Source organism: Pteronotus mesoamericanus, unplaced genomic scaffold, assembly GCF_021234165.1.
Source record: "Pteronotus mesoamericanus isolate MK-2021 breed Mesoamerican mustached bat unplaced genomic scaffold, CSHL_Meso_final contig_24, whole genome shotgun sequence".
NCBI lineage: Eukaryota > Metazoa > Chordata > Mammalia > Chiroptera > Mormoopidae > Pteronotus > Pteronotus mesoamericanus.
Window position 1 is genome coordinate 8,044,266 of NW_026555100.1, and position 24,206 is coordinate 8,068,471.

The 24,206-nt window shown below is 39.3% G+C and overlaps 1 protein-coding gene across 3 annotated transcripts in view; it reads right to left on the bottom strand.

The window, feature by feature from the left end:
- Positions 1-24,206, bottom strand: part of SGPL1 (sphingosine-1-phosphate lyase 1) — a 50,095-nt gene that overhangs the window by 20,698 nt on the left and 5,191 nt on the right. For all 3 annotated transcript variants that reach the window (XM_054572661.1, XM_054572660.1, XM_054572659.1), the window contains 3 exons: positions 9,127-9,292; positions 3,493-3,560; positions 327-474 (listed from right to left, as the gene is read on the bottom strand). In XM_054572661.1, coding sequence (XP_054428636.1) covers positions 327-474; positions 3,493-3,560; positions 9,127-9,292 — 382 coding nt within the window. The remainder of the gene's footprint in view (positions 1-326; positions 475-3,492; positions 3,561-9,126; positions 9,293-24,206) is intronic.

A 24,206-nucleotide genomic window follows, 5' to 3' on the forward strand; every position in this document is an offset into this window, starting at 1 on the left:
ATTTATAAAGATTTCACAATTTCTATAATGGACCTCTATTTCATTTTTATTACACATATTCTCTTTTTAAAAGACAATTGTATCTATTTTATTGGTTTACAAAAGGAAAGGGACAAAGTTCCATTGTCTCTGAGTTCTGTTTTGTTTTATGGATGAAGGGTGAAACCTAAATATAATTTTTAAAATATAAAAGCCAACGTTTGAGACAGGGGTTGGGCCTGAGCATATAAGTACCAGGGAGGAACTCTTCTTAACCTTCACAAACACATCTGACAGCCCTAGCCAGGTTAATGAAGTAGGCAGCACGCGTTTGCCGAGAATCATACCCATAGAGCTGTATTCCTTGAGCTTCTCCAGAACTGCAGCTGAGCTCAGGCCTTGCGCGGGCAGAACTTTCACATACTCTTTGTCCACTTTCATAAATGACATGTTCTTGCTAATATCATCCTTGGCCTTGTTCAACTCATCTTGGATCTCCAAAGGTAAGGAAAACAAAGTTAACAAGGTTGGGCACCACACTAATACTATAGAAAAAGGAAGATGTTTTTTTCTTAAGGAGATATAGTGACAGCCTGACTATGTAACACTTTCTTATCAGTCTGAAAAGTCAATTTTCTCTCTAAAGGTCAAAGATGCACTCAATCCCCCCCTCGCCTGGCATGTCAATATCACCACTACTTTACTTGGTTTGCATTTGCTAATGTCAGCACTTCCATGAGGGCAATATTTGGACCTTGTTCCTGCCCTGGCAGCAGCTAGTGTATCTGCTAAAGCAACAAAGATAGAGTCATAAACAGTCACCAAGCAGCAGGGAAAGGGATTCTGGTGCTTGTGCAAGCGTTGAGCTCCTTCACAAGACAAGTGCAGAGCACGGGAAAAATCTGGAAGCCTATACAACTCCCGCCAGAGAAGCTCCGGCCATCCCAGGCAGTGCCGGGAAGATTGCATTCTATCTCCTGGGGTTGTCTACAGCTTGCACTGTTTGACCCTTAAGTGCTAGGAGGAGCTGAAAGTCCTTTCTGCTACATAATTTATCACAAAGAAAAAAACTACAGTTATTTCTTTTCCATCCTCATACCAACAGTTTCTGGGACATTTTCTTTTATTCATTCACTCACTTACACAGTAAGTATTTGTTGCACTACTACTATGTGCCAGGAATACACAGTGAACAAAACAAACTGAGGCGATACACAATGGGGAAAAATCCTGTTTTCATTAAGCTTATTTTTAGCAGCAGAAACAGAATAAAAGGTAATGAAAAGTGCTGGGGGCAGCGTGGGGAGGGGAGCAGAGTAAAGAGGTAGAAAGGCAGGGGCTGCTATTTGTGGTAAGAGATGCTTGGGTAGTAGGTTTAGGGATGAGTGGCTACAATCTGTGTGTGTTACAGCGATACAGTTTCAACAAGATGCCCAAATTCTCAATCCAAACATTCAAATTTTCTCATCTCTAGCTCTGAATGATTAGAATATAAGTGGATCTTCTTAGAGGAGGTCCTCAATGAATCCACAGGGAAAGCCACTCCTTTACAATGTATCTACAACAGTCTTAACAGACAGGCACTGGCAGGGAGCAGAGGCCACATTCTCGGCCAATGCTGCGGCATGTGATTAACATGAAGATAATTTTTAAGTTCTAGATAAAGAATTATGCTGCGGTGGGCATGCAATAGCAACAAGATAAGAAAGATGAACTTCCATGCACAAACTACACCGTTGTAATAAAATAAAACAGACACGAAATGATAATGAGCGTTATCTTAGAAAGGACAGCAAGTACTTCCCATCCTTAGTTCTTGCCTCAGATCCTCTATCACATTTTAATTTCTTCACAGCATTTATTTCAAAATGAAATTCTTATATACTTGTATACTTATTTATTTTTCCTTTCCTACTAAAATGCAAGTTCCACAGAGGAAGGATTGGTCTTACTCACCACTGCACCCAGCATAATACCTGGCACTGAGCACAGGCTCAATAAACATGTGCTGAGTGAGTGAATGTAAGTGAATGAACGAGAGACGGGCACATACACGCTCACTCAAACGACTCTGTCTCTGACCATCAAAATCTGCTTCTAAAAAAATAGAAGGTGATTAATTATACAGTTTCTAAGTCCCTTCAAATTCTGTTGGTTTATACATTCAAGAGTGGGTTCTGAAACCCTAGAATTGTCTCAAAATCTGAAATTGAAAGAGAAAACCAGGAAGATTAAGGGCAGAAAAAAATACAGGGACTGAGAAGAGGCAATGCTATGATCCTTTGTGAGCCAGTCCATCCATTATATATCTTCCTTCTTCCCCCACCCTTTATTCTATAATGACCAAAGGAGATTTAATTTGGGGCCTTAAAATACTTTGAGGTGAAATAAAAGCCTATCTACTCTCATGCCCCATCTCCACCCCATTTATTACTTCTACTTCCCCACAAGAAATGAACCTGAAAGTACATAATTTGGGAGAGTGAGTACAGTGGTCTGAATGGACTTCAGTCAAAGGCTAAAGATACCTGGGTATCTGTTTTGGTCTGGCCAGAAAAGCAAACTGAGTCAAGAGTAAAGGAAAGACTGAAGTGAAGGGCCGGTACGCCGTGAGATGAAGACATCAAAAACTCCCATGCCTGCCTTAAAGCTTACAATGGGGCCCACCCTCGTTATCCGCATCTGTGATAAAGAGAGCTGCGGGAAAGGGACAGAGGTGATTATCTTATCCTCAGGGTGGATGAAGGTAGAGAAGATATAGCAAAGGGTACTTACTAGACGGGGACAGGTACAAAGAGCAGGAGAATAGCTCTGTTATCTAAGTTTCTAAATCTGGGATTGGCAAACCACAAACCAGATCTGGCCTACGCCTATTTTGTAAAGAAGATTCCCCAGAACATAGCCAGGCTCATTCTTTAACCTAAGATCCTATCACTGCATTCCCTCCACTAGGGCAGAGTTGAGGAGTTGGTGAAAGACATGGCATGGCCTGCAAAGCCTAAAATGTTTCATATCTAGCCCTTTACAGAGACAGTTGGCCAACCCTGATCTAAACCATGTAAGCACCCAACCCCCACATACAAAAACATCTAAAATCAGCCCAGCCAAATATTGCTCCATAGCATCATGTCACTTCCGTCAAATTTCCTAATTTCAAATTCTTAGCAGACATCTCATTTCTCCTTTGGTCACATATGTTGGAGAAAAGGTTAAGTCAGGTTGCTCAATCCTGGGGCTGTTGACTTGTTGAGCCAGATAATTCTCTGTTGTGGGGGAGCTGTCCTGTGCATTGTAGGGTGTTCAGCAGCATCCCTGGCCACCATCTACTATATGCCAACAGCATCCCCCTCCAGTTCTGATAACCAAAATGTCTTCAAACATTGTCAAATATTACTTAGAGGTGGAGGGCAAAATCACATCCCCCACTTGAGAATACTAGGTTCAGTAAATAGAAGGAGAGGTATAACCATGGCGGGGGTGGTAGAGCAGAAGATCTATATAGATTCCACTTACCTTGCGACCAATAATAGGCATCTTCCTGATGAGCTTAAAGCATCTCTTTTTAAACCTTGACCATAAACCTGTAAGAAACAAATGGTTCTATTATCCCAATAAACTTCCATGGGTATAACATGCTCATCATAATGCATGAACTATTCCAATTACATCCTCTGCCATCTCACTTACTTGCCTTCAAATCACAAAGGTAGAGTATCTTTTCTTTAAAATAAAAAACTCTTTAATTTTTTAAACAAGTAATATATTTACATAGTTCAAAAAGTAAAAAATAAACACACACTAGAGTTAAAAGTTTCTCATCTACCCCCAGACCTTCATCCTACCCCCAAGTAAACACTACTATTAGTTTTTAGAATACCCTTCTAGAATTTCTTACGTATATATAAGCAAAAATAAAGATCTATTCTTATTCGTCTCTATTTTTACAAAAAAGGTAGCATATTCGAGCACTGTATTAGAATTTCTTTTTCTACTTAGGAATATTCTCTTAAAGATCAGTGCTTCCTTGTTCATTTTTTTATAGCCATAGACTTGCAGGGGTGTTCAACATTTTGGCGTCTCTGTGTCACACTGGAAGAGGAAGAGTTGTCTTGGGCCACACAATAAATACATTACAACATGTAATCACAAAAAAAAAAATCTCATAGTGTTTTAAGTACATTTATGATTTTTGTTTCGGTCCACATTCACAGCCATCCGGGGCTGCACAAGGCCTGCAGGCCGCAGGTTGAACACCCCTTCTAGAGTATTTCATTATATTGATGCACCATAGTTTATTTAACCTGCCCCTTCTGAATGGACACTTAGGCTATTTCTAATATTTGCTATTACAAATCATACTGAAATAACCTTGTAACACACACTGTACTGTATACGTAAGAGAATATCTACAGGATAAACCCCAGAAACAAAATTACAGGGTCAAATGACATGTATTCTAGAGGTTTTTACCATCTCACGTTTACAGAGGCCAACACTTCTCTTCACTCCCACAAAACAAATGGCCAAAACATGTTTTTTTCAAGGACCTGGGCTCTGCTCTCTCACTCAATACACATCCTAACAACATTTTCTGGACCTAAAAAGGCCTTCAATATCATGACACCAATCAGACTACATTCTGTCAGGCAGTACATAGGACAAATATGGAATTCGGATCCTGTTAAGAATTAGAAATACATGGCACTGAAATAAGACTATTCTACTTTAATGAATTTACATTTATATCTCAACTGACTCTGATGAGATTTTGAGGCATAGAAGGCAATACCTACTATCCAAAGGCAACAATGGATCAAATAATTAGTATCTTGCTCAAGGCCATGGATCAAATCAGTGATGGAGACGGGATTTAAGTGAAGTCTTTGTTTTTCCGGTCTTAGACTCCCAGGATTCTACATTGCTTCAAATGCACAATAGGAATTTTCCAATGTGTATAAGGAATCTAGACCTAACTTTTATGCAAGGCATGAACTGAACGTGAACTTTTACTGCATTCCTAGGCTATCTGGGCATTCCAATTTCTCTGGCCACCAGGAGGACATACACCCTTAACAACAATAACAACAGCATGAACGCATACGTTCTTTTGATGTTTACATACAAAGTCTTGCATCTTTTTGTTTTTACTTAGGTTGCATCCCTGTCTTTCTACCTCACTCTATAGTGCCTAGAACTGTGATCAATACTCTGTAAATGTCTGGAACAAAACCAGGTAACTAAGACAACGCTGAATAAAAAGACAAAGTGATTGAAACCACTTGTCTGTAGTTACTTTTTTGTTTAAATTCTGAAGTATTTCCTTTCAGTACCATGTTCTACATACTGTGATATGTAAATGAGATCTTACTGTATGTACAATATTGTATACTCTGCACTTTAAGTATTTTCTACATTATTAAAAATTCTTCTTAAACATTTTTAAATGTTATTATAGTAGTCCATCAAATGAGTATAACTTAGTATTGGATACTTAACTTGTTTGTTTTTTGACTATAGTTGACCCCTGAACAACTTAGGTTTGAACTGTGTGGATCTTTTTATACACAGATATTTTAAAACATACAGCCCTCCATATCCCCCGGTTTTGCATCTGTGGATTCAACCAACTGTGGATCAGAAACAGTACTTTCAATCCGCAGCTGGCAATCTGCAGATGTGGAGGACCAACTGTATGCATTGTTCTGTGCTATTTGATATCAGAGACTTGAGCGTCCACTGCTTTTGGTCTCCGCAAGGGGTCCTGGAACCAATTCCCCAGACAGCAAAGGACTGTGCTTTTTGGGGAATCAAAACTTGCACACGGATTTTCAGCTGTGCAGGGGTCAGCCCCCCTAACCCTAGGGTCAACTGTATCTCTAATGATACTAAAGCTGTAAAGACTCAGAACCACTTCCTTAATTAAGATGTGAAATAATTAATTAATGAGGTGGAAAGATGTCCAAAAATCAGCAAACTGAGTCAGGTATCCAAAAGTACAGTAATGTGACGAGGTAGAGGAGAAAAGAATAAACTAATCTGGTGAAAGAGGTGAGATGAAATGGTACAGGATAAAAAAACCACAACACAGAATCAGAGATGGAGAAATTAAAAATTAAAAGACTATGTGGTCATGACCTAAAAAGATGGTCTCAAAAGTAGAAGTTCCCAGAGGTACAGAAAGAAAAGTAATCAGAATATGTTAAGGTAATAAAATAGGAAATGTCAGTGTAAGAACAACAATGCACGGCTCTTCACAGTTCACAAATGCCTTTCACACAAATTTTGCCGCTCAATCCTGTAATACCCCATGACTAGGTAAGGCAGGTACGATAGTGCCCATTTTATTGTGAGGAAGAGAATTTACGGGTGTGTCACAGCTAGAACCTGGAAGAGTGTTATCACACCCTCCTACCCCATAACTGATTGTGTTGATGAACTATGGACGATCTCAGTTAAAAATCAACACCAAATTGTAAGGATGTGAGCTGATTATCACAGGGCAGGAATAAGGAAGAGAGAACACAGAGAGCTGCTAACCCCCGCACATCCTCCCACCCCATTCCTCCTGCTGCTTCTAGTTTTTATCCACCCTAGCATCTATTCTGTGTTCTAAAATTACCCTTTCCTCCTCAGAAAAGAATTCCATTTCAAGATTAGCAAAGTTTACCTCTAGTCCAGATTTTAGACTCTCCTGAGGCAATATACTAAAAATAACTTGATTGTTCAGTGATACATAGAATAAACACTTCTACATGAGCAAGGCCGTGGGGGAAAAAACGACACTGCTATGAAAACGGTGTCCAGTGCCTGGAGGGAAGACATCTTTATGCGTCTAAAACTCAGGTTGGAAGTTACAAAACAGTAAGTGTGTTGTGTGTGTACATGTGTGAAACTATATGAAATTGCCAATATTCAACCATTTTTAACCTACAAAAACCACATTTTGTATGCACGCATAATACAGACACATAAACAGTGATTAGATCTAGGTAGCAAGATTTTCTCTAATGTGCACATACTATTTCCATAATAAAAAAAATACATTATTAAAAATAAAACAACTGAAATGGCTTGAGTTCAGCACACAAAGATTTAGGTGACACATATCATTTACACCCTGCTACTATTAATTTTCTCATGGAATGCTCTGAAGCCAGCATATTCTTTTTTTGAAGGCTAAAGGCAGTAAGTCCCAGCACCTAAGATAGCTATGCTTCTACTACCAATTAAGCAAAGTGTACATGGGCACCATGGGCCGCAGAACTAGAAACAGAAGTAAACGCCTAAAGCTAATGCTAATCAGAGCAAAGAAATACACATCTCTAACTTTAGCCTGGTTTTACAAATGCAGCACCTTAACAGGAAGAGTGCACAGAATAGTGGCTGTCAGGAGCTGGGGAGAGAAGGGAACAGGGAGTAGCTGTTCAAAGGGCACAGAGTTTCAGTTTAGGATGATGCAAAAGCTCTCAGGAGGGATGGTGGTGACGGCTGCACAACAATGTGAATGCACTTCATGTCACTCAACTGCACACTTAAAAATGGGAAAAATGGTAAATTTTATCTTATGTTTGTATACCTTATCACAATAAAAAAAGAAATAAAGAAAAGCACATTTATTGGTGCTCCTTAGAGTCTTCTGGAATAGGTCAGTTCACCTGAAGGACAGGATGGTGGGCTCCACTGAATCAAATGCTCCCCAGGAAAGGAAGAGGCCTGAGCAGAAAGACAAGGGTTTGTCCATTTCCAAACCACAGAGCAGACGCTGCAGGAGGGTCAGTCAGTCTAATTTCTCAAGAGTTTATGACAAAATCTCACAAGGGGCCCTGGCTGGTAGCTCAGTTTTTTAGTGTTGTCCCGATATGCCAAGGTTGTGGGTTCGATTTCCAGTCAGGGCACATACAAGAATCAACCAATGAATGCATAGATGGGTAGAACAACAAACTAATGGTCTCTCTCTCTCTCTCTCTCTCTCTCTCTCTCTCTCTCTCTCTCTCAAAGGGAGGGAGGGAGGGAGGGAGGGAGGGAGGGAGGGAGAGAGAAACCCTTGCAAGGACTAGGAGCAGAAACTGAGGACTGGGTTTTTAAAGCCAGAGTGAACTAATTTTCCTCCACAAGATTACCAGAATGGTTCAATGGCTATCCAATGATAGAGATAAAACAGATTTTAGTTTCTAATTTGACTTTCCTGGGGGAAAGGAAAAAAGCAGAAAAATAGTTACAGAGCCCTTTCAAACAGATGTTTTCAGGAAAAAAACAGTTGTGGAAATTTTAAACAAATGAGAAATGACAAGCAAATCTCTTCAATGTTACTGGTTTCTTGTCCCAGGGAAGTTAACTGGATACCCTATCAAGAGTGAAGGAGGAGCACAGGGAGCACCACAGAACCCCCGCTGCCACGCTGGCCACCCACTTACCGAGCACGGCGTACAGAGAAAATAATTCGGGGGGAGGAAACATGCGACCAGGTGTTTTGGTTTCTTTTTGAGGGGGGGAGTGGGCAGGACCTTAGGGAGGACGGAGAATTTACAAACTGATTGCTAACAGACTTCTCCTCTTCTACACTCAGAGAAGTGGCTTCCTCTCCCCCATGTCGATTAGCTTCCTGAGGCACGACCCAGAGAGCTCAAAGTGCACTGTCCCGACATCTGAAGTTCGACGGCCAGAAGACAGGGACCCTCTATTGTATAGCCATCCCCACAGCTTAGCACAGAGCCCGGCAGACACTGAAATGACCACAGCATGAGTTCTGTTCCAGTTTCACCTAATCTTGAAAGGATGGCCTAAAACGAAAGCAAGAAGTTCCTGCTTTGGAAGGTCCAGGTGGCACAACTACATTCTAGACAAGAAGCTATAAAACTGAAGAAGGTTTAAGCCACACTCTGAGATACGTGTGAATCCTTATGATGACTGATTTCTTAAAAGCTTTTACATAAGCTGCCAAGTCCAAAAAACTCTGCATAAGCAGTACAAGTTACATGAGTCCTATTATAACTTTATCAGTCAGAAGACAATGTCCCACTCCCCATTTAAACGAATTTTAAAAATCAGAACCAAACCGAAAGACAAGAAATTAGTCTAATCCATCATCAAGAGTTCCAAAGCTAGTGAACCTCCATTATATCTTTACAGACAGGGCAGTATACTTACTCTCTGGTTGGAAGACAAACTCATACACCCAGACTATCAGCAGGGTCCCCACGACACTCCATGCAATTAGCTGCCAGGGTTCGTATTTGGTGCAATGCCCATTTACATAATTCTTGGCCTTTGTGGAATATACTTCCAAAATCTCGAAGTAGGGCTCAAAGGCCTTCTGGAAACACAAGAAAAGAAAGAAATATTACATTCAGAGAGAGAAAGGAAATCTGTTCTTAAGTTTGTTCTTCAACTCTCATTTTTCAAGGGCAAGGCCAGTCGTGACAAGGCCCTACTCCAGCCATAATCTTATCACCCGCTACGGTCCTCAAAGCTCCTGCCCCAGCACTCCGCTATACACTGCCCCTTACAAATCACATGGACTTTGACAAGATTTCTGATCTTCTGACTACTCTGTAAAATAAAAGGTTAAGCTACATCATCATTTCAGCTCTAAAGCTTCAGTCTCACTCTCTGGACTCAAACTAATCCTCTCAATATGAATATCTTTCCCTTCTTCTCAACTCTGAATCTGTCCCACCCTCTAATCCAAGATCGCAGGCTGTTTCTATAAAAGGCCAGAGTCAATACTTCAGGCATCGCAGGCCAAACAGTGTCTGTGGCAACTACTCAGCTCTGCTGCTGCAGCACAAATGCAGTCACAGACGGGGGGTACACAAAATAACGCAGCTGTGTTCCAACAGCATTGCTAAAATTTGGATTCATATAATTTCACATATCACTACATACTCTTTTTATAAAAAACAATTTTTAAAATGCAAAATAGCATTCTTAGCTCATGGGGTGCCCAACAGTGGGCAGCAGATGTGATCTGGCCCATAAACCATAGACTGCCAATCTCTGCTCTAGGGCCCTATTTGACTAAAAAGGCTTAAGTTATCATTATGTGCCTGTATCTCCCACAATACCTGGCACAAACAAGAAAAAAGTCCTCTCATCTGAAAGCTTACAAAGAGTTTATCACAAATTACCTCACAGCCCACTCATCTGTTTCTTATCTCCCTGACTACACAGTCCCTGATGATAGATCTTAGTCATTTTTACAAGGCCCATAGTGCCCTGTACAAAATAAGTTCATCTGATAGTTTGTTATTTATTCACTTACTCAACATTTACTACGCATCTCCAGTGTTTAAGGCATTAAGCTGGGGGAGCATTAAAGTAAAATATGATAGGTGCTAGCCCTTACTGATGGGAGAGATCTATGTGTGTATGTGTGCGTACATATACACATACATGCATACACAGGCACATACATATATAAACAAATAATTCAAACTCTTCAGCATAGCCCTGGCTGGTGTGGCTCAGAGGACTGAGCCCCAGCCTGTGAATCAAAAGGTCACCAGTTTGATTCCCAGTCAGGGCATATGCACAGGTTGTGATCCAGGTTCCCCAGTTAGGGGCATGAGAGAGGCAACCCACACATTGATGTTTCTCTCTCTCCCTCCCTTCCCCTCTCTCTGAGAAGCAAATAAATTAAATCTCAAAAAAAAAAAAAAGAAAAACACTTCAGCATAAACACTATAAAAAGGATGTGAGGTGCTAAGAGAGACCACTGAGAAAGGCCTATCTAACTCTATCTAAGAGGAAATGAGGATAATATGACAGAATAAAATCTTAGCTGGTTAAAAAGGTAAAAGAAGGATCAAAGAAACTTCTCTAGGCAGATACGGTTAAAGGGGGAAAAGGCCATATCAAGAAGGGAGAAAAGTAGCTGTAAATGCATAAAAAAGAATCTGGGAATAGCAAAAAGTTTGTGTGGCGGGAGGAAAGGCTAGATGAGGGCAGGGTCCCCATCTGTTTTATCCAGGACTAAATCCCCAACATACAGGAGAGTGCCTGGCACGTAATTTTTACTGAATAAAAACTAGGACATTGGATAACAATAAATGAGTAAATATGTTGATCAGTGCACAGAGGCCGGGAGAAGGATACTAAGTCCAGATTCCAACTGAAAAAAAATGCATGAAAAATGGAAGCACAAATCAAAAGGCACTATTTGTAAAGTGATTTAGTACTGGTGTCAGTCAACATTTTAAATGTATATTCATTTTGACCCAAAAAGTCTTCTTTTTGGCACCTTGCATGTGTATAGACACTCACTTCTCTGTAACAACAGAAAAAATATAAATAATAAAAATGTCCACTCATAGAGGAATGGTTAAATAAACTAATACATGCATTTTAATGTAGCATATAAAAAAGATAAATCTGAATGAACTACATGGAAAAATTTCCAGAATATAGCATTGAGTGAAGGAAAAAATAAAAGCAAACTGTAAAACAACAACAAAGCAAAAGGTTAATGAGGAGAGTAATTTTTAAAAAAAGACAGACGACTTGGTGGGAGATAAATAGGAGGACAGAGATTAGAAACAAAAATTTTAGTTAGGATTACTGAAACTGTCCAGGGGAAAAATAAACTGGGTTTGACCTTAAACAACATTAGGGACAAAAAGCAGTATGGATTTGAAAACATTTTTGGTGGTGGAACAAACAGGGTTTGATAACTCATTAGACATAAAAAGTATGGAGTGGGAAGAGTACAGCTAATTCCAAATTTTTAAGTTCAAGTTTGAGAGACTGAGTAAGGGCCGTCCCCATTAACCATGGTAGACCTGAACGGGAAGTGAAGCAGAAAAAAAGGTAGAAGAGATTTTGAGAAAAAGATCATGGTGATTATCTTTCCAGTTATGTTCCTGTTGGAAATCTACACGTAATGTTCTAATAGGTACATGGAAAGCTTAGGAGGAGGACAGGCACTCAACAAATGTTTGTTGGAAATATTTACACCCTTAGCAATTAGGCTGTGGTATAAGGTAATTAACATTAGGCAAGTACTGGGTTCCCCAGAGGGCTATCCATGAAAACATGGCTCATCTACAACCTCCTCCTCGTTCTTGGTGACCATTTCCCAGGGCCCACTGTTGCTATCAACAACCTCAATCCTGCACACCAGGGGCAGGGGCAGGGGCAGGGGCAGTCAAGACCTGAAGAAAGACCAGAGGAGTCCGACATCGTCAAACATAGGTCATGATTTCCGTCACTATAAAGAATCCTGTAGTGTTAAAACTGTGATCAAACCAAATCGTTAAATAGTGTGTATGAACGGCATGACAAAAGAACAATCATTCAAACCAGCTTTTCCTCTGGTGATACAGTTCCTAAATTCACCCAGAAAACAGAGGTTACTACCAATGTCAAAAGATGGCTAGATATTATCAACTCTTTATAGCACTGAACAATAAAGCAATATAACTAGCATTAGGGAAAGGGTGAAGAATTAGCAAATGCAAACTAATTTTTTTAAAGCTTATTAAGCTAGGACGGCATTCCTTGCTAACATCTATAGAATTATACTCAGCAAGAATGTATTTTCTTGGTAATTGCTATAAGAAGATAATGGGAGTCCTTGAATTCAAAGTCCTTAACAGGAGATACAGTTCTATATTCTCTTACTCCCAAGACAGAAGACACCACTTTTGGATGGATCCTAGCAAGCTTTTTGAGTTAGACAACTGGTTGGTCACAGAAATTACCTCTCCTGGCCTCATTCAAGATGCTTCCTGGTTACTACAAAGAGCCTGGGCTCAGTCTCCAGTGAGGAAGCACCTCACAGTACTAACAGGTCGTTGCATTATAGGGCCCAGTGGGGTAATGTGTATTATCTCCTTGGAAAAAAAAAGAATGAGGCGGGTCCTTGGGGCCCTGCAAACAGCACAAACCCCAGGATGGGTCCTGATGCAACACTCCAGCCCTTTGGGAAGCAACAGCTAACTGCTAAAGCGGCCTTTGGCAATCTAGCCCACATTTTCACTTTACAGACAAAGCCCCCTCCCCGCCCCCGTGAAACAGTGTGCCTGCACTTACACAGACAGGCTAAAGCAGAGTGCAGACTAGGAACCCAAGCCTTCTAACTCATTACTTAGAACTCTTCCAACTCTTTATTTTCAGTTTTCATAGGCAAAGGACAGCGTAACACATTATGATCCAGTGCCATCCCAAGAGTTTTCTCATCACAATTTATGTTCTTGTGTAACCCTGGCAAATTATTTCACCAATCTGTGCCTCCAATTCTTTATCTAGAAGGGACACAAAATAATCTTCACCAAATAAGTAAATTATATCAGTGTATATGTCTGTGAGTGTGTGTGGTATGTCCAATCCTTGCTTAACAATTTGGTAAAAGTTTCCCCAAATAAAGCATTCCTTCCTTCCCACTTTGTTATAAAATTGGAAATGTATTCCTCTAGAGAAAAAAAAAATACTTTGTCCAGTGAGTGTATATAAAATGATGGTAAATAATACCATAAATCTTTTGAAAGTATATTATTAAGGGGAAAAAACAAAATAAACCTTAGTAGTATGCCCTTCAAAATATTAACCATTTTAAGAAGCTATCTTATTCTAATGATTTAGGTGTTAGCTGATACCTAAAAAGACATCAAAATAGTACTCAATAATCGAAATCATTATTAGACAGCTGCTAGAATTTACGGGAATTTAGTACCTACTATTCCCAAACATAATGAACTCTTTCAGCACCCAAATTACTTCAAGGGAGCAAGGCATTTTTTATGAATTTAACATGATATTGAAAGTCCACAAGTTCTGTAAATTTGGGGCATGTTACTTGTTAGATCCATGAGTTTCAAATTTTTCTGATACAGTCCCACAGAGACATATTTTATAACACATAGCAACAAAAAGACATAAAACAAAAACAACAGGTGTTTTTTCCAAAATAACACCTAACACCTTATTATTTTTGATGCACTCACATTTCTATTTCTTCCTTCCTTTTTTAACTGCTTAACCCCACTAAATCGATTCTGCACCTAAAGGGATCATGACCTTCAGATTTGCAACCAGTGCCCTAGAGTGATTTTACTACTGGCTTCCTTAAATTTAGAATGTGGCTGTGCGATGCAGTGAATGGAGTTAATACTAAGGTTATTTTCTACTCTATGCAGTCTTGGTGTTTTTTTTTATACTTGTGATTTATTCTCTTAACATTTTTGTGAGGCCAGGATTATGATGTGATAAACTAAGTCAATGGAGATTCAGAATTCTTCAGTCACAAGTTATTTTCCTGTGGGTATTAGCCTACAGCTATCCCCAGTGATGTTACTTAATCTCTTTCAGTTCCTAAATTACTCCAAAAGAACAAGATTCTATATGCAAACTTCTCATACTGGCACTATCCACACCCTGTCCCCACAAGAAAAACTTCTTTGAGAACTAGTACTATATTAACTAACTGCCAATTAGGCAGTGATCTTTCCCCATTAAATTCCATAATTACCAATTTATACGAGAAGCAGCATTCTGAAAATGAGTATCACTAAAAGATGAAGCCACCAACAGATGTTTCCAGACTCACTGTGAATGGTGCTTCTCCCCTTGGAGCTAATATAAACCCTAACTTCATTTAGAGGGGCTCGCCGTCTACATTGGTCTTACTGAAAAACAATGGCATCTCCGCTCAGGCAGCCCCTAGAACTGCCCGCCACACCGCACGAAGGAGAAATCTGCCCTGCAGGGGCGCCCCTGCTACAGACCCCCTAACCGCTGTCAGGGGCCCCCACCATCCGACAATGATTCCGGAGTGTCCCCCGTGTGCGTGGCGCTATCTCACAGAAATGAGAGCTCACCAGACTGCTTCACTTAAAACTTTCTCTTCCCTTTCAAACTCGAAAATACTGACCACCTGATTACAGAGGGGAGAGAACTAACTGAAAGAGAGAAGGCCACAAGGACCATGACAAACAAGCACAGGAAACAGTGAAGTACTTAAAAGCATTATTTATTTATAAAGGAAACATGGTAATATTTATACAACTTAAAAATTTTAAACATCTTTCGTATTATTTTATTTGTACTTTATAACCTCATGAGGCTCTTAGGTTAAGAATGAACAGTTTCACTTTATGAGTGGGAAAAATAAGTTAAGAAAAGTTAAGGAGCAAACTCTGTGGCAATAGCAGAGTCAGGACTAAAACCCAGGACTTCACACTCCAAGTTGAATCCAAAACTTCTGGAACCATCGTTCAGGGCTTCAAAACATTATAAACATCTAAAACTAACGGGAGGAATATGACCTAAAAGACGAGTATTAAAGAGCTGTGAAGCCAAGCAGAGGAACCAACAAGATATTCCAATGTAATTTTCCTTCTTGTTTCTTACATTAAAAAAGAAATTAGGCTAAACATCAAAGCAAAACATTTCCGCTCTCACTGATCCACCCTAATAATTTCTGAACTGCTACAGAGACACAGATTTCTTGCCAAATAAAAGGCAGCAATTTCCCTCAGCTGAATATTACACAGAACAAAGTCTTCTAATGACGTATGGTCAAAACTAAAGTACACACAAACTTTTCTTTTGGCTCCAGTAACGTGTACCTCTCCAACTTCCTGCTTTGTCCAAATGCGGACTGCTGGCCACAACACAGACCTGAGTTCCAAGTATAAGCCTGTCACTCACTAGAGGATAAATTCAAAACAATAATACCTAATAATATCACTGTAGAGTCATTGTAAAATCAGGATTCTGGGAGAGCTACTTCCTTACAGAAGGTTCATCTTCTTATCATAGCACAATGCCTTCTCTGCATTTCTAATATGCCAACTACCCGTAGGTGGCAATTCAGGTTATTTCTTAAGAGTGAGCCTGGGCCAGACGGCATTAGCCATCTACATTGAGTTTATTTGTCCTGGAGGGAAAGCACTCTACCCTGATCTGGGAAAATAACCAAACAATTATTTTAATATCTGAACTCTCTTATGGTACCAGGTGCTGATAAGAATATAAACAAGGAAGAGGACATAAATTTTATATCTCCTACACTCCCTGGAATGGCATCTTCAACATAGTAGGAGCATTTATTCAACTAAAGTGAATTACTGCATATACTTATGTCAGTTTGTTTCATTAGATCCTAGGAAGACTCTGCCTCCCCCTCTCCCACATCTCTCCCAGTGGCAGTGGCTTCAACCTGCAGAGAACGGCTGGCTATTTGTAACCAGACTGCACACACCGGCACCCTTCTGATGAGCACACAAGATACATCAGGTCATAGGCCACCAGAGTAGAAAGGAGATTAAAGATCAGTTCATGCGCACTCTCCACCCTTCACAGATGGAGACACTGAGGCCCAAAGGTCACACGGCTCAGAAACAGCAGAACCAGGACTCAAACCTTCCGGCTCAAAATGCATTGTTTTTTCCACCACATTTTCCATACCCCAGGTTTCCAGAGCCAAACTATCAGTGACACAAACTTTCAGAAGCCAGTCCTCATAGTCACATCATCTAAATTATTCCAGGAGCCAAATTAAGGGTCACAGGTTCACTACTCTCCCAACAAAGAAAGCCAATATTGCCAAACGATCTGAACACTGCCCTACAAACAGTGAGTGCTTTCAGAGTGCTTTCTCAAACTTCAAACCTCATTCTTCTCTCAGCCAGAGGCTTACACTACTGACTGCTTCCAAAAGAAAGACCAAAAGAAATTAGTTTGAAAAGTACATCAGGAGAGTTGTCTTCAAAAATCAGATAATGTTGCTGTTCCAAGGAACCTTAGATACCACCCAACCCAATCCTTTTCATTGATGAAGAAACTGAGGATCAAAGACTACTGCTAAAACGTGCCTTCCCTGGGGTCAAATTAGACACAGAGGCGCTATCAGAACCTAACTTCCTCTCAGTATGCTTTCCAGTAAACCAGTGGAGGGCATCAAAATCATCCAATGAGCTTTTCTGAGAATACCCCACCCAATGCTTCAGTGAGTGTGGAGTGGAGCCCAGAATGATGTATTTTGGAAAAACCTCCCCCAGGTGATTCTGACAGGCATTCTTAGTAAAGAACAGTTTAATCTCTACATTATAATGGCCCCCCTTCTCTCCCCATCCACTTCTTTTGTAAAATAATTGCCTAATACTTGACTTAACATTATTACTGAGACCCAATCACCAAACTTAGTGGCTACCCATCTCTTTGACAGGGGGCAAAAAGATATCACTACGTTTTCCTGGAAGTGTTAAAGTGAGGGCCTAGCCACGTGAATAAATGAGATCAAATCACTGTTCCTGGATAAAGTTTATTCTTTGGCCAGATAGTACTGAAAATCAAAACCTTCCACCCTGTGATGCTACAGAGAAAAAAGGATTTGTTTCCTTCCTCCCTCCACTTTCTTCACCTCTAACACATCTGCACAACTCAACCCTCAAGAGCTTTTCCGGAAGAGCCAGAAATCCGAGCTTTAAAGCAGGAATGGGCTGTTGAGGAAAAGAAAAACCTGTTTTACCCAGTTCACCCACTACCTTAATGTTTTAAGATCAAATGATAACCTGAAGACTGACACTTAGGTTAGGGAGTGAAGTTAAAATACAGAAGATACTCAAAGAGTTAATTATTTATTCTTTACTTCTGCCCTAAAAACATAGAAAACAAAGCTAATTGAACCTGATTCTCTTTCACATCACATTCTGCAGAACTTCAAAGTACAAAGTAAACAGGTAAGAAAACACTACTGTCTTGAGAGCCCCAAAAGGCACTAAAGTTCATCAGCAAAAACAGATCACAAGCCCAAAGTCACTGAAGGAGTGAAGATCACAAGTCCCTTGAGTCACTGAAGGAGTAAGAATTGAGCAACAAAACCAGGCAGCCTTCCAACCAACCACTAGTGACTATGACACAGAAATGTTTAAAGGGGCTGAATCAGCACTTCTGAGGCAGTGAAGAGCCAATTATATACTTCCCCTCCAAAATTCCACTACATGAGTCAAGAGATCCAGTATCTGAGAAGTTCACATCAAAAAGCTTAATGGTCCATGGGTTCCCTTTCAGCCATGCTTCAAGACTCAGACATACATGCTCAGTACTATTCCACATGCTTGTACATGTAAGTCTAATTGCTCTATAGTTGGCACTGGAGTACTCAGGCAAAGCACCTTACCATCACTGTGATACAATCCTGGCTTCAGAGAGGAGACAGACATGAAATATTCTTTAGTCATTAGGGTGCACTCATGGAAAATCAAAGCTTCTGAGCTCAAAAAAGCAGATGGCCCTAAATACTGCTCAATGAGCATTTAAAATTTTGTATTTATTTACCTGTGGTGAAGACAAGGCATTAAGTAAAGACAGATGCTGATTTTGTCAACTAATGATTATGAGCACCTCTCTTCTGAAATGCATAAAGAAAGGCATTACAGGGAGCTTAAACTAGTAGGGAAGAATAAAAATGCATAAAATTAAGTTCAATAAACACAGGAGGAGGCTAAGGGATGTAGAGGTAAGAGCAATTACAGGTTTTCTTGGTAAATACTTTCTCAGCATAAGGCAAGTAGGTAAGGTGCAGGGGTAGTACTATACACACAAACTTAAACATCTAATGTTGCCAGATTTGCTACAAATTCCTAGTCTCTCCCAGTAAGTAGCTAAATGACTTTACTGTGTATAGGCACAGATGTTACCTTTAAAAGTACAAAAGTAGCTCATTATCCTCTGAAGACTAGAAATGAGAACTCCTTGGATAACAAGCAAGGTTCAGTGGAAATAAGCCCATGTTCTTCGCACATAGAGAAGTCTTGACTTCCCTGAGCTACAATGGTAGAAGTAGTCATGGAACTTTTCCCTTCCCAAACTTACCTTAGGATTATCTGTCTTTGTCACTGAGTTAGGATACCTAGACTTTTCAAATTATAAGTTATAGAAATCTCCTCCTCCATAGTCATTCTGCTTTTAGAGAGGAGAAATACTGAATACATGCCAAGAAGTGCAACCTAAGTAAGCTGCAAAGGCTACTTCTGGGAAATTTCTAACACGTAATCCTGTCCAAAAGAATAAACTTCAAACCTATCCCTGGGTTTCAGACTGACCCTCAAATGATATAAACACCCTTTGGGAAGTCTGCTTTTTAAAACTGAAGACTGAATTTAAAATTAACAATTAGAAGAGTTTTAAACTTCTTGATATCCTGTAGAAAGTGTAGGAAAAAATGTGCACTTTCAATGGAAAACAATGCTTTGCTAGGGACATCCCTCTGGTTTATCTGATTATGATTATATGAAAGTTATTTTCTAATGTAGATATACTGATAATGTAGATAATTAATAGCAATGCAAACTCTTCATCTATAAACAGGCAACCTGCCATGTCTGGCAAATGTTCAAATGACTCCCCTCTCCACAATGGGAGAAACTAATTTTGCCTCCATTTCATGTTCATTTTAATATTCTTGATCTATGAATGTGTCTGTTCTTTGGGCATCTCCTTTGAACCAGTTATAACATCTCCCTGGATTCCTCATTCTAAGTAAAATAAAATCTTTAATGTGTGTTTATTTTGTATCTGTATGAGTGTCACGATTTTACCTTTTTTAAAATTCTCAGTCCCCTAAACTCCCCCACCAAAAACATGTTTGGGAACCACAAAACCTTGCAAATAATTACAGAGTTCAAGATATCCTGAAGGCCAGTCATTTGGGTCCGTATTTCCCATAACAACCCATCTCTAAAATGAATCCTGGAAGCAGCCTTAAGATGACAAACTATTCTATTATATGTAAAGGAAATTCAAGGTGAGTCTCTTTATACTCCCTATGAGAACAAAACAGAAACACTACTGGATATACCCATTACTTGAAATTCTCCAGGAAAAGCCTTATGACTATTAATAGAAAAGAAATGAAGTTCTGATCCATGTTACAACACAGATGAACCTTGAAAACATTGTAAGTGAAAAAAAGCCAATCACAAAAACCACATATTCTATGATTCTCTTTAAATGAAATGTTCTGCATAAGGAAATCTATAGATAAAAAGTCATTTGATGTCTGCCTAAGGCTAGGGATTCAGAGGACATAAAGCAGATAGTGCCAGTAAGTATGGGGTTCCTTCTGAAAATGTTTTTAAATTGATTGTGGTGACAATAGCTGTACGACTCCATAAATACACTAAAAACCACTCATTTTATACCTTTTTTTTTTAAAAAAAAAGCATGTTGATGGAGCAATTCCATTATGTTCACCAAATACTTAGAGGATTGTTTGAATTCACAGGGCTTTACAATTAAAAAGAAAAAAAAGCCTCCAAAAATCTATGCATTTTGCTCATCTAGATTTTGCTCACCTGCAAAAAAAGATGCCATTGTTCAACAAAAAGTTCGTAAGAAAAAAGACACAACCATACCGTCCACTCACAAGGTTGTTGTGAATGCTAAATGAGGTAAAAGTAATAAGAAAATGACTGCAGATAAGAAACACTAAATATTTAATGAATCTGAATTTTCTAATGATAAACATTGTCTTTTCCTCTTCAGTAAGCAGCAAGGGAAACAACCTTCATGGTGTCCCAAAGTCACAAAAGTAGAATTGGTAGAGGTTTTCAGTAGTTTGATTTATGCCTATGTTATATTTTCTTACAAATGATGGTAATAAAATGCACATTAATCATGAGCTGCTCCTGAGTTTGGTTAGACAGATGTTCCGTCAACTCTTTGCCTTCATCGATCTATTCAATCGAAAAGTTGCAAGTGACCCTTTACCTACCTACAAAACGGGATTACATCAGTTACCTACTTAGGTCTACAGATTGTAAATCTGATTTCATTCATCCAGATAGACTGCTGTTTACTGCTATAGCCATGATGCTTGGGAAAGCATTTAAAATCTTAAATCCATTAAAAAGGGCTACAGATTTCTAACATACAATCCTAGGCTTTCTTCCATCCTTGCTGCAGCACAGCTAGACAAGGAGTAGGCCTACCATGGCATTCTCATATGCCATGAGGTTCCTTCCTATTAGGATGCTCTTCCTATTCTCAATGCTCTCTCTAAGGTTCAGTGTGCAGATATTGAAGATGTGCTACCCAAATCTAAATCCAAAACTTATATATTAAGAAAACCCTATAGGAACAGAAATTGGTACAACCACTTTGGAAAGCTGTTTAGCAGTATACTTTATGACCTACCTACTCTATTTGTTTACCAAAAGACATGTTCAAGAATACATCAGTGTCGCGCATGGTAGCCAAACATTAGAAATATAAATGCTCATAAACTATAGAATAAAGAAATTGAGGTATTTTATACATTGAAACTACTGTCATAATTTAAAAAACTACTGCTGCACAAGAACATGGCTGAATCTCAGACAAAATATTGAGCAAAAAGTACATTCACAAAAATATACCTACTGTAGGTTTCCATTTATATTAAGTCCAAAAATCAGCAAAATTAACCATAGTGAGAATCGTAACACTTGGAGGGTTTTCAGTTGGGAGGGATGTGAGGAGCTTCCTGGGATACTAGATGTTTTTCAGTCTTGATGGGCAGTGAGAACAATATATCCATGCGCAAATATTTCCTGACCCATACGATTAAGATTTGGGCCACTAACTGGGTGAAAGTTATACCTCAAAAAAGAAAATACTATACTTTTTTATTCAAAAATGATATATTCAATTCATGGGATAGTAGGGCACAAATAACAGTGCGCCAAAGAACAGACTAGAACTGTCCTTCAGTTTCTGCCTATACAAAAGGCACGTCATTTATTGATCAAACATTTAGTTTCCCTATTTCATGATAAAAAGCTCATGTAGCTATATTATATTAAATCAAAAAGCATTATTATATTAAAAGTGCAACTTGCAAGGTAAAATGTAATTTAAATCTGTATGAAGCTAGTAACATAATTGCAAAATACATACAACAAAATTTAATAGAATTACAAGGAGAAATAGATAATTGATAAGGCATAAAATGTGAAGGGTACCCCACATACCTGCAAATCCAAATAGTCAATAAACATTTAAAAGGACACATTAGTAATCAAGGAAATGCATATGGAAATCAATTAGATTCACTGAATTGGCAAAAAATAAAAAACCTTATAAATGTCAGGTTTGTCAAGCTGTGTAGAAACAAGACCTCTTGACATACTGTTGCTAGAAGGATAAACTGTACCCACCTCTTTAGAGAAGTTTAGCATTATCTAGTGAGGTTAAGGGTGTACATCCTTTACAATTCAACCATTCCACTCTTAGGAATAAATCCCAGAAAAACTGCTACGCTTGTGATCCCCTGCCATACACAAGGAAGTTCATAATGGTAATGTTCAAACAAACCCCAAATTAGAAGAACCCAAATGTCCATCATCAATGGAACTAAGAAATAACTTGTGGTAGCCATACAATGAAATACTACACAGTAATGAAAATGAATGAACTAAACAACAAGCAAGAACATGTATCTCACAAGTATCTGAGCAACATAGGAAAATTTAAAAATTTTTGAAATACATATAAATACATTTATATCAAGTTAAAAAATAAAACTAAATTTAGGATTGCATACATAGGTGGTAACACATTTTTGAAAACACAGCAAGGGAGCCTCGCCCAGGTAGCTCAGTTGGTCAGAACATCATCCAGATACACCAAGGTTGCGGGTTCAATCACCAGTCAAGGCACATAAAATTGATGTTTCTCTTCTCTCTCCCCCCTTTCCTCTCTCACTAAAATCAATAAATAATCATAAAAACAGCATGGGAATAATTATTCCAAAAACCAGGAGAGTATTTATCCCTAGAGGGGAAGGAAGGAAATGTAACCAGGGTGGGGCACATGGGGTCGAAGCTAAATATTCTATTTCTTAACCTTGGTGGCAGACAGATGATTATTTTAACGAACTACAGAAATGATCGCTTAAAGTACAGTCTTGACAGATGATCACTTTGTTATTATTCTTTAAAATGTAGCTATGCGCTTCATGCACTTTCTGTACATATGATAAATTTCACAGGAAAACTTTTTTTCAAGATTTATTTATTCTTAGAGAAAGGGAAAGGAAGAGAGAAAAAGAGGGAGAGAAACATCGATGTGAGAGAGAAACACTGACTGTCTCTTGCAGGCCTTCAACCCAGGCATGTGCCCTGACTGGGAATCAAACTGGCAAACTTTTGGTTTGGAACCGAACCCACTGAGCCACACTAGCCAGGGTAACACATGAAAATATTTTTAGTTAAGAAGTGAGATAAGCCCTTCTCATTTCCTTTCCTCTTTCTGCTGAATGAAACATAAACCTGAGAGCTCAAGCTCAAAGCAGCTAGCCTGGATGCACAATGCGTGGCAGAACTTCCTCAAAGACCTGGGAATGGTCACATCCATCAGGAACTGATCACTCTGGATTTCTCTTACTTTAGAAAAATATATTTCCAACTTTTAAAGATCTCTATTACTTTAGATTTTTCTGTTATACACAGCCAAACCTTATCCAAACTGATATATTCAGTGATCTAGACAAATTATAACTTTCTACCAGTTAAAGCTGTCAACAATGGAAAGAACTCCCTGAGAAAGTATGCCGCACCCACTCCTGGCAGGGTACTGTGGAAGGGATTCCTACAGAGCAAGGGAAGCTAGGCTGCAGGGTTTCTGAAGGAAATTAGGGTTCTAGAGTGAAAAAAGCAACTCTGGGCTTGCCAAAGCTGTGGCAACACTTTGTCTCTGAATCTCTTCTCCTGTTATTGGTGAAAACATTCCTTTTCTGTAATATTCCAGTCTCTGCTTAGATAGCATCTTCTGGCTGTACCTTTCAGAACTAACCTGACTTTGACTTCAGCATGCTGGGTACCCTCCCTTTGCTCTTCCAGATCCTCCATTCAACCTCCTCCAGCTCTGGTATGTATGTGCCTCACGGGGCTCCCTTATTTTCTGGTTTCCAGATGGGTTTGACCAACAAGAGGCTTTGGCAGGAGATCACAGGGTGGGAAAGAGAGTTTAAGGTATTTATTCCTCTTGATTCCCTTCCTGCTAAGCCACTGGCTGGCAGTGGTTACACTCCAACAGGTAACCCTCTCCTACAGCTAAGCTCTTCCAAGGTTCCGGAAACTACTCCCCCTCCTGGCTGGCTCCTTCAGGTCTAAGAGCCACAATGGCTCCACTCCTGAGTTGTTTTATCATCCCCTGTTGGTCTTCCTTAACTCTACCCAGCTCTGAAAAAGTACCTTCATCTGCTCAATCATACTGTTGGAGTGTGTCAAGAGATAACTGATATACCC